The sequence below is a fragment of the Nyctereutes procyonoides genome, unplaced genomic scaffold (genome assembly GCF_905146905.1).
Source record: "Nyctereutes procyonoides isolate TBG_1078 unplaced genomic scaffold, NYPRO_anot_genome, whole genome shotgun sequence".
Classification (NCBI taxonomy): domain Eukaryota; kingdom Metazoa; phylum Chordata; class Mammalia; order Carnivora; family Canidae; genus Nyctereutes; species Nyctereutes procyonoides.
The window spans coordinates 6,553,461-6,572,706 of NW_026575035.1; the positions used below are offsets into that span (position 1 = coordinate 6,553,461).

Genomic DNA, 19,246 nt, shown 5'->3' on the forward strand with positions numbered 1-19,246 from the left:
GCCTTTGGCTCAGGGCATAATCCTGGGATCGTGGGATTGAGTCCAGCATCAGGCTCCCCATAGGGAGCCTGCTTCTCCTTCTGCCTATGTCTCTGTCTCTCCCAGTGTCTCTCATTAATAAATTTTTTTAAAAAAATCTAAAAAGAAAAAGGAAAGTTGACCATGCATGGAAAGCCTATTCCAGATGCTCTATACTGTGCCACTGACATATGTTTACCTTTATGCGAAGACCATTTTAAGTTGAACACCATAGCTTCCTTTTAAATCCCAAAACAAGATAATGCAAATCCTCCAACTTCATTCTGCCTCAGCATTGTTTTGGCTACTCTAGATCCTCTGCATTTCCATATAAATATTAGAATAAAGTTTTCAACTTCTTTTTTTTAATTTTTATTTATTTATGATAGTCACACAGAGAGAGAGAGAGAGGCAGAGACACAGGCAGAGGGAGAAGCAGTCTCCATGCACCGGGAGCCCGACGTGGGATTCGATCCCGGATCTCCAGGATTGCGCCCTGGGCAAAGGCAGGCGCTAAACCACTGCACCACCCAGGGATCCCTCAACCTCTTTTTATTTTTTTTATTTTTCTCAACCTCTTTTTAAAAATGTAGGAGGGCTGCTGGGATGTTAATAGGCATGTCATTGAATTTACAGATAAATCTAGGGAGAATGAACTTCTTAACAATATTGAATCTTCCAATCAATAACCATGGTAAATCTATTTAGGTCTTTTTAAGGTTCTGTTATCAACCATTTGAAGTTTTCAGTGTAGCTGTCTTGCATGCTTTCTATTAAACCTAAGTATTTTATCTTTTTTGGTGTATTGTAAAAAAAATGTTTTCACTTTTCAAATGTAAATTGTTAGTATATATAAGAACAATTAGTTTTACATATTGATCCTGCATTCTATGATTTTGATAACTTCACTAAATGTTTTTTAGAAAACACCTTAGGATTTTCCATATAGAATCAAATGAACTGCAAATAAAAATGGTTTTTCTTCTTCCTTTCCAATTTTATGCCTTTTATTTATTTTAGTTGCTTTATTGTACAATTATTCCAGTAGGAGAGTAGAAGTGATGGCATTGGACATTGTTGCCTTATTCCTGATCTATGAGAGACTGCTGATCAGTTTTTTTAAGCATTAAATTATGTTAGCTTTGGATTTTTCATAGAGAGCTTTATCTGAATAAGGAAATTTCCTTCTATTTCTACTATGCTGAATGTTTTTTTATCTTGAATGCTTGTTGAATTTTACCAAAATATTTTTCTACATTTGTTGATATGATCATCTGATGTTGCATCTTTGTTCAGTTAATGTGGTTAATTATATTGTGTGACTTTCAAACATTAAAATAAGCTTGCACTTAGATAAAGTGTACTTGTAGGATGCATCCTTTTGTAAACCTTAATGGATTCAGTCTGCCAAAACTTTGTTGAGGATTTTTTAATCTATGTTCATGAGGGATACTGGTCACTATCTTACTGTCTTAGTCAATTCAGGCTGCTATAACAAAATGCCATAGAGTAAGTGGCTGTAAACAACAGAAATTTATTTCTCAAAGTTCTGGAAGCTAGAGATCCAAGATCAAGGTATTATATGAACTTTGGAGGAACTCAAGCATTCAGCCCATAACTGTCTCTACTCTCTTTATAAATCTTGGTCAGATTTTGGTATAACTGTTACACTGATCACATAAAATAACATTCTATTCCCTATTTTCTGAAAAAAGAATTTATGTATGATTGGTATTATTTCTTTCTTTGTGCATGATAGAATTTACCAATAAAGACATCTTGGTCTTGAGTTTTCTTTGTGGAATATTCTTTTGACATTACTAGGAATTCAAGTTTTTTAATAGTTATATGCCTATTTTAATTTTCTATTTTTTCTTGAGTCACTTTTGGTAAGTTGTGTTTTTCAAGAAATTTATCCACTTCATCTAGTTATCAAATTATTAACATATTTTTCCTAATACTTTATTTTCCTACTAAAATTGGTAAGAAATGTAATAGTATTCCTCCTTTTATTTCTAATACTGGTAATTTTTGTTGTTTTTCTAAGCTTTTATTTAAATTCCAGTTAGTTAACATACAGTGTAATATTAGTTTCTGGTGCTTAATATAGTGATTCAACAATTCTGTGTATCACCCATGCTCATCACAAGTGCATTCCATAATCCCCATCACCTTTTTGACCCATTCCTCCATCTGCCTCCCCTCCTGTAACCATCAGTTTGTTTTCTATATTTAAGACTGTTTCATGGTTTGCCTCTTTTTTAGTCCCTTTGCTCATTTGTTTTGTTTCTTAAATTCCACATATGAGTAAAATCATACAGCATTTGTCTTACTGACTTATTTTGCTCAGCATAATACTCTTTAGCTCCATCCATGTTGTTACAAATGGCAAGATTTTATTCTCTTGTTATGGCTAATAGTCCATTGTGTGTGTGTATATCACCTTTTCATTATCCATTCATCAGATCAAGGGACACTTGGGCTGTTTCCATATTTTGCTATTGTAGATAATGCTGCTATGAACATCATGGAGCATGTGCCGTTTTAGATTAGTATTTTTGTATTCTTTGGGTAAATACATAGTATTGCAATTGCTGGATCATAGGGTACTTCTATTTTTGACTTTTCTGAGGATCCTCCATACTGTTTTCCAGAGTGCCTGCACCAGTTTGCCTTCCCACCAACAGTGCAAGAGGGTTCCCCTTTCTCTACATCCTCACCAGACACCTGTTGTTTCTTGTGTTGTCAATTTTAGCCATTCTGACAGGTTTCAGGGTGATATCTCATTGTAGTTTTGATTTGCATTTCCCTGATAACAAGTGATGTTGAGCATCTTTTGTGTTTATTGGCCATCTGTATGTCATCTTTGGAGAAATGTCTATTCATGTCTTCTCATTTTTCAATTGGATTATTTGTTTATTGAGTGTTGAGTTTTATACATTCTTTATTTATTTTGGATACTAACCCTTTATCAGATATGTCATTTGCAAACATCTTCCCCTCCATAGATGGCCTTTTAGTTTTGTTGCTTGTTTTGTTGGCTGTGCAGAAGCCTTTTATATTTCTATTCACCAATAATGAAGCAGCAGAAGAAGAAATTAAGAAAACAGTCCCATTTACAATTGAACTAAAAACAATAAGATACCTAGGAATAAACCTAACCAAAGAGACCTTGTACTCTAAAAACTATAAAACACTGATGAAAGAAACTGAAGAAAATACAAAGAAATGGAAGGACATTCCCTGCTAATGAATTGGAAGAACACATACTGTTAAAATGTCCATAATACCCAAAGCAATCTACACATTTAATGCAATCCCACCACCAGTTTGTTCTTTGTATTTGTGTGTCTGCTTGAGTTTTTTGTTTATTTCTTAAATTCCACATATGAGTGAAATTATATGTTGTCTTTCTCTTATTTTAAACTCAGCATAATACATTCTAGGTCCATCCATATTGCCTCAAATGGCAAGATTTTATTCTATTATGACTAATATTCCATTCTGTATATACATACCATATCTTCTTTATCCATTCATCTATCAGTGGACATGTGGATTGCTTCTGTATATTGGCTATAGTAAACATAGGGGTACATATACCTTTCCAAATTAATGTTTTCATTTTCTTTGAGTAACTACTCAGTAATGGAATTACTAGATCATATTGTATTTCTAATTTTTTTAGGAACTTCCATACTGTTTTTCACAGTGGCTGCACCAATTTACATTTCCACCAACAGTGCACAAGAAATCCCTTTTCTCAGCATCTTTACCAGTACTTGTTGTTTCTTGTCTTTTTGAAGTTAACCATTCTGACTTGTGTGAGGTACTATCTCATAGTGGTTTTGATTTGCATTTCCCTGATTAGTGATATTAAGCATCTTTTCATGTGTCTGTTGGCCATCTGTATGTCTTTTTGGGGAAAAAAATTACTGTTCAGATCCTCTGCCCATTTTTTAATAAAATTGTTTGATTTTTTTGGTTTGAGTTATGTAACTTATTTATATATTTTGGGTATTACCCCTTTATCAAATATACTATTTGCAAATATCTTCTCCCATCCAGTTGACTTTTTGTTTTGTTGATGCTTTCCTTTCATGTGAACTTTCTATCGTTTTATGTTCAATTTACATTGAAATTGAAATTTAAAATGCATCTCTAATAGATGCATATACTTGTGTTTTGCATTGTTATCTAATCTAAAATCTGACCTTCAGTTGGAAGATTTTACATTTAATGTAATTTACATTTTTTACATTTAATGTAATTATAATAGTGTGTTTAAATCTACCACCTTGCTAGTTGTTTTCCATTTCTCTTCTGTTTTTTTTTTTTTTGTTGTTGTTGTTGGTGGTGGTGGTGGTATTTTATTCTATCTATTCTGTTGGTTTCTTAGCTTTTTATAAAATTAATTTTTAGTATCCTTCCAGTGACAACACTGCTTTCTTAACTTATCAGAGTCTATTTGGAGTCAAAATTGTACTACTTCAAACTAGACACTTGTTACTTTGTCCTTGACACATCCTTCTTCATACTTCATATGCAAATCTGTCTTACAATATTTCATTTATCCATCACTTTTTACTTTTGTGTTTCTTTTTGTGATATATTTGTTTCTTCATATATTATAAAATACCGTGTACAATGCTATTAGTTTTGTTTTAAACAATCAGGTCCTTTTAAGTAAATGATGAACTAATAAAAATAATCTTTTATACCACCCACTTATCTGCCATTCCCAGAACTCTTTAGTTTTTTCTTTCTGTAGATTTGGTTTTCCATCAGATCTCATTGCTCTAACAGTCAGAAGAATGCCTGTAACACTTTGTTTTGCAGGTCTACTGGATTTAATTTATTACTGTGTTTGCATTTATCAGGAAAATGTCTTTATTTCACTTAATTTTTAAGAAATATTTTCTTCAGATACAGAATTCTGAGGATTTTTCCCCCCATCAACATTTTACAGACATTTCCATTGTTTTCTGATATCCACTGTTTCTGATGAGAACCCAGCAAGTATTCTTACTGTTCAATTCAGTGTTACGTGACTTTTTTTCCCCTCTGGCTATTTTCAACAATGCTTAAGTTTTGCTTTCTTGGTATTTATCATTCGTTGAATTCAGTGATTTTCTTGAATTTGTCAATCAACAGTTTTCATCAAATTTAGGAAATTTGGCATTTAATGTTTGTTTCCACTCCATTCTTACTTTCTTTCTAGTGCTCCTATAACACATATATTAAACGAGTTATTATTCATGTGACCCTGAGGTTCTGCTCCCTCATCTTTTCTTTGTGGTCTCCCATCTGCTGTGGAAGCTATATATTTGGTTCTTTTTTTAAAAAAAGATTTATTTATTTATTCATGATAGAGAGAGAGAGAGAGAGAGAGGCAGAGACACAGGAGGAGGGAGAAGCGGGCTCCATGCCGGGAGCCTGACGTGGGACTCGATCCCGGGACTCCAGGATCGTGCCCTGGGCCAAAGGCAGGCGCCTAACTGCTGAGCCACCCAGGGATCCCCTCCTATTTGGTTCTTTATTGTGGTTTTCATTTCTCCAACGCCTAATCTATTGGCTCAATCGGACTACATTTTATTTTAATTCTATGAATATATATTGTCCTTTAGCTGTTTTAAGTCTTTGCTAAATCCAACATTTGGGTCACATCCCATCCTGCTGCTGTTTACTATCATCTTTTTGATTGATTTTGGATCCTATTTTCCTGTATCTTTCAGTGTCTGGTAATTTTTTAATTGTGTACTGGACATTGATAGCAGTATGTTATAGAGATTCTGGATCCTGTTATCTTCCCTCTGACGGGTACTAATTCTTGTTCTGGGAGGCAGCTCAATTACTGGCTAATAACTTTTAAATTACATAGGTTTGATTTTATGCTTTGATATGGAGGGCATATGGGAGCCCAAGACATTTCCCAAGTACTCTAACTTGGCAGGATCCAACATCCAATATCTATCTCCCCTGCAGATTTTGTCAGGGTTTGTTTTAGGCTTTGTTAGGGTCAATGTAGAATATAGCTGTTCAACTGGAGATGCTTTTCTCCCCAAGTGACATTCAGTAAACTCTGAAGATGTTCCGGGTTGTCAAAACAGGAAATAAATGGGGAGCTACTGGCATTTAGTAGGTAGAGGCCAGGAATGCCACTAAATACCCCCACAAGACACAAAAACAGATCTACACAAGAATTACCCGGCCTACAATATCAATAGTGCCAAGACTGAAAAATTCTTCTAACTTAGGCCTTATGTGAGGGCATACTCCTGACTTTTGCCTGGAGGATTAACAAGGTATTAATGAGGACGTCTAGTGACTTTCATTACTAGCTACTGTCTAATATCTCTGGTAAGTTCCTTTCTAGGAAGCCTAAAATAGTCATGATCTGAGGATTTGAAATTACAAGAGGATTTGTAACATCACATTGCAAGAGAATGAGACAAATTTTTGACCATTTTTAAAACATAGCCACCTCTACTTTTAATGCTAACAATTTTTAGTTCATACCAGTTTTTCAATGTAAATCTTTACTTTTTTATTCATTGAGCTTAAGTGTGGAATTGCTAAAAGTATACCATTACATTTTTATTATGATGTGCATTTGATGTTTGTAAGAGACTGTTGAATATCAGATTCTTAAATTCAAAAGATAGCTTAATCTGATGGTACAAAAACATATACATAGTAGCCGTATGTCTGAAAAATTACCTATCTGGTTAGGAATTAACTTTATGTGTATGGATGTGAATATTTCTGTTAGCAGGGAAACCTGATTTCCATGTACATTTGATTTCATTAGCATATTTATATTTTCATCCATACTATTGGTTTTTCTCTAGTAAGGGAATTTAAAGACAATACCTTGTAATCCAGAAGCCAATGTATAAATAACAAATAGAGTGAAAGGCTGAAGACAAAAACGTCTAGCTTTCCCAAAGGGAGCTTTATAATGAGATACACCACCTGCTGGAATCAGAGTATATCAGGGCCTGTTATCCGTATATTTTGTCTCAAGCTCCACCTGGCCTTGTTTTATACCTCAGAGCCTGCTCCACCCTGCTGCCTTGTGACCCATATATCAGTCCTTCTTCCTTCCTAAGACAAAATTCCAGGGCTCAACTCAGATTAAGTAATACAAGATACTGCTTTCATCAGTGTACTGCCCTTCTAATATATGAAGTGAATTCTCTTTTTCTCTCCCTCTCTCCATTTTCACAGTGTAATACATAATCAAAACAATTATCCTCACTCTAGAAATTATACTTCCTTACTTGGTTTGGAAACTTCTACCCTACCTTGTATAACATAAGTGTTGTGAAAAATTAGAAAACAAAGGCATTCTGAGATGAATATGTGAAGAATAACAATATAAAGGAGCCAAATATTTGGCATAAACAATATGAAAGTTTTGACTAAATACCAATCTATTTGGTGCATTAATTTGACTTTTGTGTCTTTAATATGGTGTTTTCCCCTTTTCTGAATAGACAATGGAATTGTATATCATTTGACTTTCTATGGGTATTTGATATTGTGGTTTTTTTGTTTTGCTAACAAACTCAGGGAAAATAAAATCAATTAGGTTCTCATTTACTTTGTTCCTTGTAAGACAAAAATAATATTCAGTTTCTATCTGATGACTAGAATAATGGCCAAGGCTGGAAATATAGATAAGTTGAATATTCATAATATATAACTCAATAAAAGTGAATTAGCTATATCAAAAATATCCATAAATATCATAAAAGTCATCTTTGAAACTGAGTAAACATGTAACAAAATTATTTTGAAAAAACAATATTCTCTCGATATTTGTCATTTCATGTCTATCCTGTTAGCTGCAAAAGAATGCCTTTAATGTTCAAGAACAATATGTTATTCTTTTTTTTTTTTTAAGATTGATTGATAGAGAGAGTACAGTGGGGTGGGGCAGGGAAGAGAAAAACTCAAGCAGACTCTGTGCTGAGTATGGAGCCCCACAAGGGGCTTGATCTCCTGGCCCTGAGATCATGACTTGAGCCAAAAATCAAGAGTTGGATACTTAACTGTCTGCACCACTTAGGTACCCCAGAGTAATATGTTATTCTTTTCATTATAAAACTGTGTGTATTTAAATAAATCATGAGTCAGAAATTGTTATAAGGAAAATATGGCATCCTGTAGTTAAATATCTTTAATTTCTAAAGCCTTTGCTTAGTTTATTATTTCCAGTTACCACAGTATGCTTTGATTTAAATGAAATCTCTTTTCTTTAAAAAGATTATAAAATTAACACTTTTAGAGTTCATATTCATTATCCAGTTACTTTTATTGATTTTACAGGCAGAATAGTATCTTGATCTATTACATTCAACAACACCAAAATACCTAGAACTCTGGTGTCGATATCAATAATTCCTAAAAATCAAGCAAACATTTACAAGTATCTGCAATTAAAGAAAAATGGATTCAAAGGGCATGTAATTGCAATAACAATAAAATAGTATTTATGTATTTAGACATACATAGCCAACTTAAATTTAGTAACTCGGGCATTTTTATAATTTTGATATTTATACAAACTTTGGAAACTGAGGAGCACACGGGCCAGTCACCAATGATCATGAAAAAAAAAAGATAGAAGTGCTTATTTTGCTAACAGTATTTGTTTAGCTCTTTAGCCTGACATTGTGTGATACTTTTATCCCTTCCAAAGCATCAGAAATCAATACTACATGTGCCTCAAGATTTTTTACAGATGAATGATCTGATCAAGATACCTTCATTTCAGAAACTAAGGTCATTAATGTTTATCTTCACTTGGGCCTTTTTAGAAGGCTTGCTGAACCTAATGCCCCAGCTCAGACTACTGTGTGAACAGCGACATCTAGTGGGCATTATGACCCCAAACATTTTATTAGTCTAAACCCAGGAGTATCCATGAAACAAGGGAAATCACTATGATGCATCATCTTTAATATTGACACAAGCATATTTCCAATGAAACTATATCAGAAAATTATACTTCCCAGTAGACTTTCTCTGACTCAGTAATAAAATGAATTTAAGAAAAGCCAGCACTAGGCTTCTAATCTTTATTCTTAATCAACAGCCTCTCCATAGGTAAATACACTTTGTAGATTTTTATAAAAACCCAATCGTGTCCTCTTCGTGTCTGAATTCTTCTAAGAGGGTGATATAAAGATCTCAGGAACACAATGAACTACTAAATAACCAGTTTTGTGGCTCTTTCAAGAACATACAATTGGAGGTGCCAGCAACAAACAAATCCAGCCAATCTCTATGACAATGCACTGAGGAGCAATATTAAGACATCAGAAAAGCTGCCAGTCTGTTAATTATTGTTGTATTGAGTTTACATGGGGATGTTACTAATTTTTGAAAACTAATTTTGCAAATTTTGCAAAATGGAATATCCATTTCATCAGAATTTTCTAAAACAACTGATTCATGAAATGGAATTACAGACTCATTTTGCCATCAAAAAGTCATCATTTCCTATGTATGACTGTTTCCTGTTGATGAAAATTCAGTACATTCTTTGGCTGTTTTGCATAGCCAATCTGAGGCAATCCAAACAAGCTTTTATTGTTTGCTGGAACCTTACTTAGCTTATCATTCTCTGTACATACTTCCAGCCAGAGACCTAAAACTGTCCCCCAACTCCTTTCAGACTAGCTTCAGGGAAACTGTATCTTCATGTCACCATGAAAAATTTTTTCCTGAGTGCTGTGTAGGATGTAGTTGTATAATTGTTCATGGGGCACAGTGGGGTTGTCCCTTCTAGATGGACTGAGGTACCCCCCCTGAAATCCCTAGACATACATGAATGAATATAAGTGAACATCACTATCAACTTATTTCATTTCCCCTAAATTAATTTCCACAGACTAAGACTAGACCTTTCTCTTTAACCTTTTAAGGCCTTGTTAAGGACAATAAACAGATGCAAGGTCTAGGCAACAGGTTTTTTTTAACACACCAGACTTTTCAAATACAGAATGAGCATATTTAGTACTTCCAGATCATTAAAATATCCACTACCCAGCCACATGCCATGTTAGTAATTAGCTGGGACATTCACCTGACTTCCACTTGTGTGCTAAAAAGAGCTGTAGAAGCCAAGACCCCCCACTGACTGGACACAAAGGTCCACAGGAGTGCTATCTCACACGTACCACCCAGTTGAGGAACTGTGAGGAAAAGAACCACTTAAGACTTTTATGTAAATGCTAGGCAGACATGTTCCAGTGGGCATTCCACACACAAGTATACAAGCAGTTAGTCTTATTAAAACAAGTGTGAATCATGTGCATTTAAAATAATACTAAGGTCAGATGAGGTGCTGTAAGTGTAAAGCCCAGAGTTTTCTCCAGCCCACTCCCCCCAGTAACTCCCTAGTCATTTCCCCAAGGTCTTAAGTATAGGAGAATACACGGGCAGTGGCCATAAGTAGTCTGATGTTTACTAAGGGGACATGCAGCCATGAGTAGCATTGGAAGTGCCTGGAGGTTGCCTACTACTGTTCTTCACTAGATTGACTTCATTAACCCTCTCCCTGTTCCCTTTGTCTTTCTCATTTCTGCCTGAATCTGAGTGATAATGTGAAGTACTATTGTACCCTGCTGCTGTCAGAACCCAGGTTGTGAAACAAAGATGATTTCTGAATTCCAGTGGAAAATGTTGCTAACTACTCAACACTCAGCACATCCAGATTGTCTCAGATGAAGAGCTATGGGCAATCACAGATGATTACTGTCTGCTCATAGTAAGAACCTTCTCCCAAAAAGTAATTCAGACCTTGAACTGGCATTCTGAGTTAAAGGTCTAGTTCTTTGTCAGCATTTACATATTTTGACCTTGCACATGTTTTAAGGATGGATTAGTTCAGGTTTGCAAATAAGTAATCTCAAAGTTACCAGCCCACAAAAACATTTTCATTACCTCTTCTTCCCACAAAACTACCCAAAGAGTAAAGTAAATTATGCTTTTTACTAATTGCCCAGGGTCATTCTTCACTGGGCCTGGAAGAGTGAACAAGGGCCTAGTTGAATGGTTGGATGAGTTGCCACCACCAGATCCCTACAAGCCTAGAAATAATTTGGTCTGGGTCTAAGTGCTAATATCATGCTGCCAAGTCTCTTTCTGAAAAGCATAAAAGCAAAATATCCCATTCCTGCAAGCAAACCAACCACAAGGGTGGTGCCAAGAACTTTTGGGGCCCTTTTCTTGGCCACCCGGAATGCTGTTGGCAGCACTGCAGAGATTAATATATTGTTGACATGTCCTAAAACCTTGTTAAATGTTTTTCTCTTCAAGACACGTTCGTAATAGGTTTCCAAGTTTGGTCGCTTTCCATTTCCCCAGTTTCTCCTCGCAAACCCCAGGAACTTCAGTCGATGCAATGTGACAGCGAGAGAGACGTCTGCCAGAGTGAAGGATTCTCCGCAGAGCCAAGGCTGGCGGCCCTCTTCTAATCAGAGAAAGGGACATTGAGAATTAGGGGCAAGAGCTGTACAGAGAGACTCTAGCTGGCATCTTTCATCGTGGTCGTAAGGGCAAGTGTGAGAACAGTGAAAAGATGAAGGCCGTGGTACATTTTCTTGACAAATTTATCCTAAGACAAAGTCCATGCCAATGTCACCCAAGCAAAGGGAGATTTGCTTAATACCTGCCAGCTACCTACATCCTTGGGTGAAACGGGAGCTACTTGAGTTCAAATCTATCTTTGATATTAAAAAGGATTCTGAGGAGTTAAGAGCCTCCAAGCCAGAGAAGTCACAGATCTTTCCTCCTGGCTTAGGAAAACAGCAGGTGAACCTTAGAAAAATTCCTAAAATTGGGCCTGGAATGTCACTCAGTGATTGCTGCTCCTCCTCACTCACATAAAGCAAAAGAAAGTTCCTATTGTGAAGAAAGCTTCATGTAACATGGTCTTCAACTTTGTTGCCAATTAGAATAGTTGCAAATGGTCCATGTGCATGCACCTGGGCAATGGCTGGATCCTGCGGTTAGGTTCACAGGTACAATACACAGATGCTCACCAGCCAGCCTACAGATATACATAGGCCAGCCCCCATTTCATACTTCAGATTGGAAGTATTCCCCCTGCCTGGGGTAAAACTAGAGGAAGCTTTCAAGCTAATTACTCAGGTTATTCAACCAAATGAAGTACTATAATTACAAATGTGTCAAACAGGGTAAGTAGGAATCTCTCAACCATAACTTTAAATTGGGCAGAAAAATCCTCCACCAGTCACATTTCACATAGACACTGATTGGGTTACCATTAGACATCTGGGTTTTGCTGAGTTCAGTATTATTGTTGCCATGATAATTTAAACTGCCCATGAATAAGAATAACAAAAAACAGATTACAGAATGTTTTTGGTAAAATCTAATAATATTCCCATAAATATAACATGCCTCGGATCCAGCAAAAGAGAAACACACACACACACACACACACACACACACACACACACACAAATAAGAACCTACCTGGGGTTTCCTCATTTCTTCTTTGCAACTCAGTTTCAACCTGATCCAAGACTTTCTCCAGTTCATCAAGAATTTTCTTCAAGTATTTGACATTGTCATGGTCAAGCAGCTTTGACTAATTAGCAAAAATAACTAAATAGGTTATTGATGCTTACAAAAAACAACACAGAGCAAAGCAGATATAAACTCTTAAAAAGTTGGAGCCTATTTATCTGAGGCAATGAGAAGATAGAGAATAATGTTAAAGCAAAAGAAAACCTGAGGGAAAATGCTCTGGCTGTGAGAATTTTCTCCACTGACCAGACCCACTGGTCCACAGGTAACTCCCATACACTAGATGACCAGAGATGGCAAAGAATATGAGGAGCACAAAGAGACTCCTCTCAGCCCCCCAACTAACAAATGGAATTTCAACAGCTTTCAAGGAATGAACAACTGAAGGGTCAGGCTGAGGGAGAAATCTGAATGCAGTGACTTAGAGACTGAGTACAAAGTAAGAAGTGCTGTGTGTGCAGGCATTTCTTTTGAGCAGCTCACTTAGCTGAGATAAAGGAAGATGGAAAGTTGAGGAAGGTGATGAGTGTTGACGTTTGCTACATTTTTAATATGGGGGAAGCTTGTGTGTGTTCTTGGGCCCTGAGGAAAGAATCACCTCAGAAAGAGAAAGGCTGACTGGAACAGATGAAACAAAGCCCTACTCCTTAAGAGGCAGACAAGTCAGAATGGATTAACTCAAAATGGATTAAAAACTTGAACATAAGACCTAAGACCATAAAGCTCCTAGAAGAAAACAGAGGTGGTAAGCTTCATGATGTAGGTCTTGGCAATAATTTTTTGAATCTTACACAAAAACAAAAGCAACAAGAGCAAAAGCACACAAGCGGGACTGCATCAAACTAAAGTTTCTGCATGACAGAGGAAACCAAAAACAAAATGAAATGGCAGCCTATTAAATGGGAGAAAATACTTGCAAATTATGTATCTGATAAGGGGTTAACATCCAAAATATATAAAGAACTCTAACACAATAGCAACAACAGCAATAAAATCTGATTTAAAAATGTACAGAGGTTCTGAATTGACATTCTTCCAAAGAAGACACATCGAAGGCCAATGGGTACATAAAAAGGTGTGCAACATCACTCATCATCAGGAAGATGAAAATCCAGACCACAGTGAGCTATCACCTCACAGCCGTTAGAATAGCTGTTATCAAAAAGGCCAGAAGTGAGTGCTGGCAAGGATGTGGAGAAAAGGGAACAATCGTGCATTAGTGGTGGGAGTGTAAACTGGTGCAGCCACTCTGGAAAACAATACAGAAGTTCCTTAAAAAACTACAAATAGAACCACCACCAGGTGATCCAGAAATTCCACTTCTGGGCATTTATCCAAAGAAAACAAAAACACTAACTCAAAAAGATATATCCACTCCCATGTTCATTGCTCCTTCATTTACAACATCCAAGAAACAAGCTTAGTGCCCATCAATGGATGAATGAATAGATGTGGGATATACATACAATGGAATATTATTCAACCACAAAGAATAATGAAGTTTTACCATTTGCACTCACGTAACTATACCTCAAGGGAATTATGCTAAGTGAAATAGGTCAAAGACAAATGCTGTAGGATCTCTCTTAAATGTGGAGTCTAAAAACAACAATAATAACAACAAAACAAAACCCAAGCTCATAGACAATAGATTGGTGGTTGCCAGAGGTGGGAGTTAGACGTGGAAGAAATGGGTGAAAGGTAAGAAAAAAAATAAGAGAGAAGAGTATAATATAAGAACAAATTTGCCAATTATCTTATTGGTATTAAAAAAAAAAAAAAGTCCTGAAGTTCTAGCTAGGCCTTAAAAAGTGGCAGAGTACCCGAAATGACAGATTGATACTGTATATTATGAACTTGCTTTTACATTTTACAACTTTCCTTGGTAACCAGCATGAGCAAAATCTACCTTTTAAGCAACTGTCATCAGGTCTGACTATTAAATCAAAGGAAAATTCTTTCTAAAAGCAGAGAGTAAGCAAAAGGTAACATGCACTGGTGATTTGCAAATATTTAAGAGAAGATGTCCTAGAAATAGTGAGACTACAAAATGTAGAACATGGAATGCAAACAGTGGATGTCAACTAAGGACAGCCTGGTTTACTTACTTTAAGTCGCTTCTGTTTTGCGATGTATGCCTCTTGTAAATCTGGGTTTTCTTCAGCAAGTTTTTTCAGTTCAGATTCTGTGTTACCAATTTGGCCTGATAATAAAATCATTTTTGAAATAGGAAATTATTTCCTCCCTTCTAAACAAGAAACAAGGAGAAGCTAGGACACTCCATGGTAAGGGCAGGAGCTCTAGGGCTCATGCCCTGACTCTGCCTTAGACCTCTTTGTGCCTCAGTTTCCTCAAATTTAAAATGGAACTATCAGAGTGTCTGCCAAATAGGCTAAGGATTAAATGTGAGGCACCCAGGAAAGCACTTAGAGCAAGGCCTAGCAGGTCAGAAGTGCTCAGTGCAGAGTGGTGGCTCTACCTTTCAATATATTTCAAGTTTTTATTAATGGACTTCTATATGAAGAGAAGGAAAAGGCTTTGGTTTTTTTTTGTTTTTTTTTTAATTTTTATTTTATTTATGATAGTCACAGAGAGAGAGAGAGAGGCAGAGACACAGGCAGAGGGAGAAGCAGGCTCCATGCACCGGAAGCCGACGTGGGATTCGATACTGGGTCTCCAGGATCGAGCCCTGGGCCAAAGGCAGGCGCCAAACCGCTGCACCAGCCAGGGATCCCAAGGCTTTGTTTAAAAATATATTAACTCTAGGTGATAGAATTATATTCAGGCCACCTGTTTCAAATCATATGAATACTTATGAAGAGAAGGAGGAGGAATAAGAAGGTAAAGCGAAAAGAGGAAAAAAGGAAGGAGGGGATGGAAGAGGAGAGAAGAAGTATCAAAAGGAAAGAAAAATAACATAAGTAAGAGAATTATAAAAGTGAGGTATGATGTAATGGAAAAAATGTGGTTTCTAGAATTAGAAGATCTGGGTTTGAGTATTCCTAATTATACACTCCCAGAGTTTGACCACAGCCACTTTCCCTTACTTTCCTATCTCAATCACCTATGCCAAAGAACACCCCTTCTCCTCCACATCCCATGAACTGACATCTGTGTCCTCAGAAAAAGAAGAAGCTGGATATCACAACTCAATTTTAATACATCCCAAATACCTGAATTTAGAGGTGGTTAGAATTTAGAGTAATGGTTAGACAGCCTGTAGTCCAGTTCCCTCACATAATGAAACAAAATTAAGGACCAGAAATGTACATTTAGTTGCCCCTCCCATAATCCCCAGCAGATTCCAGATTTCATGATTCTTAGTCCATCTTCTATGAGAACATGTTATGTTCCTTATTTTTCCACAGGCTACTCTTCTGAGTTTCACCCAAGCTTGGCCCTCAAGACCAAGAGATGGAAAATCAGCTCCCATAGATAATAAATGTCCAGCTGAACAGCTGAAGCACAGATTAATCTGGTGCATGGATTGATCTGTAACATCCATGAAGCAAACCTAACAACCCTGTCCCCAAGTCTTCATGAGATGAGCCCCATCTCAAAAATGAATTAAAAGAACTCTGAGACAGAATTCGAAGTCTTTAAGATTGTTACATACTGCGAATCCTTGTGGTTGCATAAGCAGGGATCATGGAGTCCACAGTTAGCTCAGGATGTAAAATGCAGCCATGAGTATAGGCATCCATTGGCAATGAGTCAAGCAGTTCTCGATAATGTTGTACCCGTGGGTAGTACATGCTTCCTTTATCAGGCATTAACCTGGGTGTTTTTTCTACAAACATTAAAGAAAAAGTTATAAATGAGAGGTGACATCCAAAGCAAAATAAAAAACCCAAACCCCCTCGTGAACATTTTCAATATTAAATCAAGGCACTTCAAACACATCTCACCAAACCAGACATTCAAAATTTGAAAAGGACTGATGTACCAGACTAGGGTCCAAACCATGATTACATTAAAATTCTCTCGTTTTTCAACCTTACAAACTGCTGCTCGACCCTCAAGATGCCAACTCCTCTATAGAACATTCCCTAACCTCCTACAACTACCAATATCTGATTGGGTCAGGTGTGCCTTCCTCTGTACCTGAAAAATACCTTTGTACATATACCATCATAGCCTTATCACCTTAATTGATTGTTTGTATCCTATGAGTTTCTTCAGGGCAGGGAGCTGTGATCCACTGTCTATCATAATGTCTCACACATTTTAGGCTATTAATAAAGGTTCATTAGGTGAATGAAAGCTCATTATGAAAAGATAATCTGAGATTCCTCTTTCCTAGGTTCCAATTAATACCAAGTGACCCTGTTGATGCTATATGAATGTGAACTGACAATCTTCACAGAATTCACCATAAATTTCTAATATTTTTATGTCTAGAAAGTGGGTTCTACATAAATCCTAATTTGCTGTTAAACTCTAGACTCTAGAGTACTTGAGGGCTGGGATCATGTACTGTTCTCTATTGAGTTCCCAGTACCTAATATAATGTTTGGCTCATAGTAGGTGTTCAGTAAATTTCAATTAATGAATATATTCCCAAATTTCTAGTTGTTATAGAATATTTGAGCTGGAGAAGCTCTGTAGCAGATAACCAGGACATAAAGGCTAAGGCATTCTCAGCTAATGAACGGCAGACAACATCATTGTAACATCTTCAAAAGGGTTTACATTTCAGAGACTATCCAAGAAGAATAAAAATGAACCACATGAAGGTGCCTGGGTGGATCAGTCAGTTAAGCATCTGCCTTTAGCTCAGGTCATGATCCCAGGGTCCTGAAATCAAGCCCTACATTGGGCTCTCTGCTAAGTGGGGAGCCTGCTTCTCCCTCTCCTCCCACTTGTGCTATCTCGGTTGCTATATCTGTCTTTTTCTCTCTCTCTCAAATAAATAAAGTCTTAGAAAAAAAAAAGATGAACGATGTGATCCAAAAATCAGGACTATGTCCCTAGAGAATCACTTCCTATTTCTGACACTCAAATTACCCCTGAAAAATGCCAATGAGCTTATTCCAACAAGTGAGAAGAATAGCCTCAATTTATTCATTTATTTCTTAGTTTGGATTATTTAATTTAGAATCCTTTTGAGCTATCCCACACTCATTCATAAGTGTTGACAATTCAGGGTAGGTTGCAGAGCATTTCAGACAAGATCTCATAATGTCATAATCCAAGTAGAACAAGTTTTCTAAGCCAACAGACTATTTCTGACTCTCTAAGAAAAAATAAGATGGATTACTCCCTCAAACAGTAGGCAAATATCTAATTCCCTGCTGAGGAGTCCAATTCTGAAGTCTGCACTGGAATAACCAAGAATGAAGTGTCAGCCACATACTGCTTGTCAACAGTGGATTTACCCAACTAGAGCACACTTCCTGCTGACCTTTCAGGATCTCAGTATATCACTAGGATCCTAACCAATGCCTGGTAGATATTTCCATGAGGACAAAAGTCTAGAGTCCTTCTAAGGTCCTTGAAATACTAAAAAGTTCTTAACCTTTTGTGTGCCACTGATCTCTTCTCAAAATAATGTCTTAATCATACAAGACATAAAAATGCAAAGGAAATTGATTATATATTTATCAAATTAATTTTAAATTATAAAATTTTAATATAAGTACCTTTTATTAATACATTAACAAGATCTAGCAGCAGGTCTAATAACTACCATAGTTTCAAAGTTATTTTTAAGATAACTTTGCAATAACTTGACATGCTACGAACATATATGTGATTTCTATTGGTAAGAAAGTCACAGGAACTCCTAATATTGCTTTGGTTTATGCCTACATTGGAAACGAAAGGAAGTCATAAGTTCTGTTGGAAATTAGTGAAGATAAAGATAATCTTTTTCCCCTCTAAGATCTCAAATCTCCTGAATTCTATTCATAGACCACTTAGAGCAACGGTTCTCAAATTGTGGTCTAAGAATCCCTGGGCTTCCCCAAGAAACTTTCAGGGAGTCCACAAAGTCAAAGCTACTTTTATAGTAATACTGCAATTTTAATTGATTTTTCACTTTTATTGTCCCTCAAGGGTACAGCAAGCACAGTTTTCCAGAGGCTACAGGACATATGGCTCTATCATTCTGACAGTTAATGACATGCTGGCTTGTGTATTCATGTGTTTTATTTTTTTTCAATATTTTATTTATTTATTCACAAGAGACACACAGAAGGAGGCAGAGACACAGGCAGAGGGAGAAGCAGGCTCCATGCAGGGAGCCTGATGTGGGACTTGATCTTGGGACTCTGGGATCATGCCCTAAGCCAAAGGCAGACACTCAACCACTGATCCACCCAGGCGTCCCTATTCGTGTGTTTTAAATTTTTCTGTTTTAATTTCTAATTTGGCAAATATTGATAGATATAGATAAACAAAAGCTCTCCAGTGTTCTTAATAATTTTTATGATAAAGGGGCCCAGAAACCAAAAAGTTTAAGAACCACTGCTCTGGGGGTCCAAAAACCTCAAGTTAATAACCAAAACTGGTACAGCATTTTAAAATGCTTCCAAGTCATTAAATTTATGGTCACTGGCTCAGGCTACTTTCTGGTGCCAGGCCTGGGGCTTGTCTTCAGAAGAGCATACCACTTCCTTCTGGGAAAGTGAGTAAGAGCAGGGAAAATACTGTCTAGTAA

General features: G+C 36.5%; 1 protein-coding gene across 4 annotated transcripts in view; it reads right to left on the reverse strand.

Moving 5' to 3' along the window:
* Positions 1-8,340: 8,340 nt before the first annotated feature.
* Positions 8,341-19,246, reverse strand: part of GDAP1 (ganglioside induced differentiation associated protein 1) — a 50,823-nt gene continuing 39,917 nt past the window's right edge. For 3 of the 4 annotated variants that reach the window (XM_055318131.1, XM_055318129.1, XM_055318132.1), the window contains 4 exons: positions 16,202-16,375; positions 14,694-14,788; positions 12,532-12,646; positions 8,341-11,503 (listed from right to left, as the gene is read on the reverse strand). In XM_055318131.1, coding sequence (XP_055174106.1) covers positions 11,121-11,503; positions 12,532-12,646; positions 14,694-14,788; positions 16,202-16,358 — 750 coding nt within the window. In that variant the 5' untranslated portion in view covers positions 16,359-16,375 and the 3' untranslated portion in view covers positions 8,341-11,120. The remainder of the gene's footprint in view (positions 11,504-12,531; positions 12,647-14,693; positions 14,789-16,201; positions 16,376-19,246) is intronic. The other variant, XM_055318130.1, reaches the window with a different exon arrangement.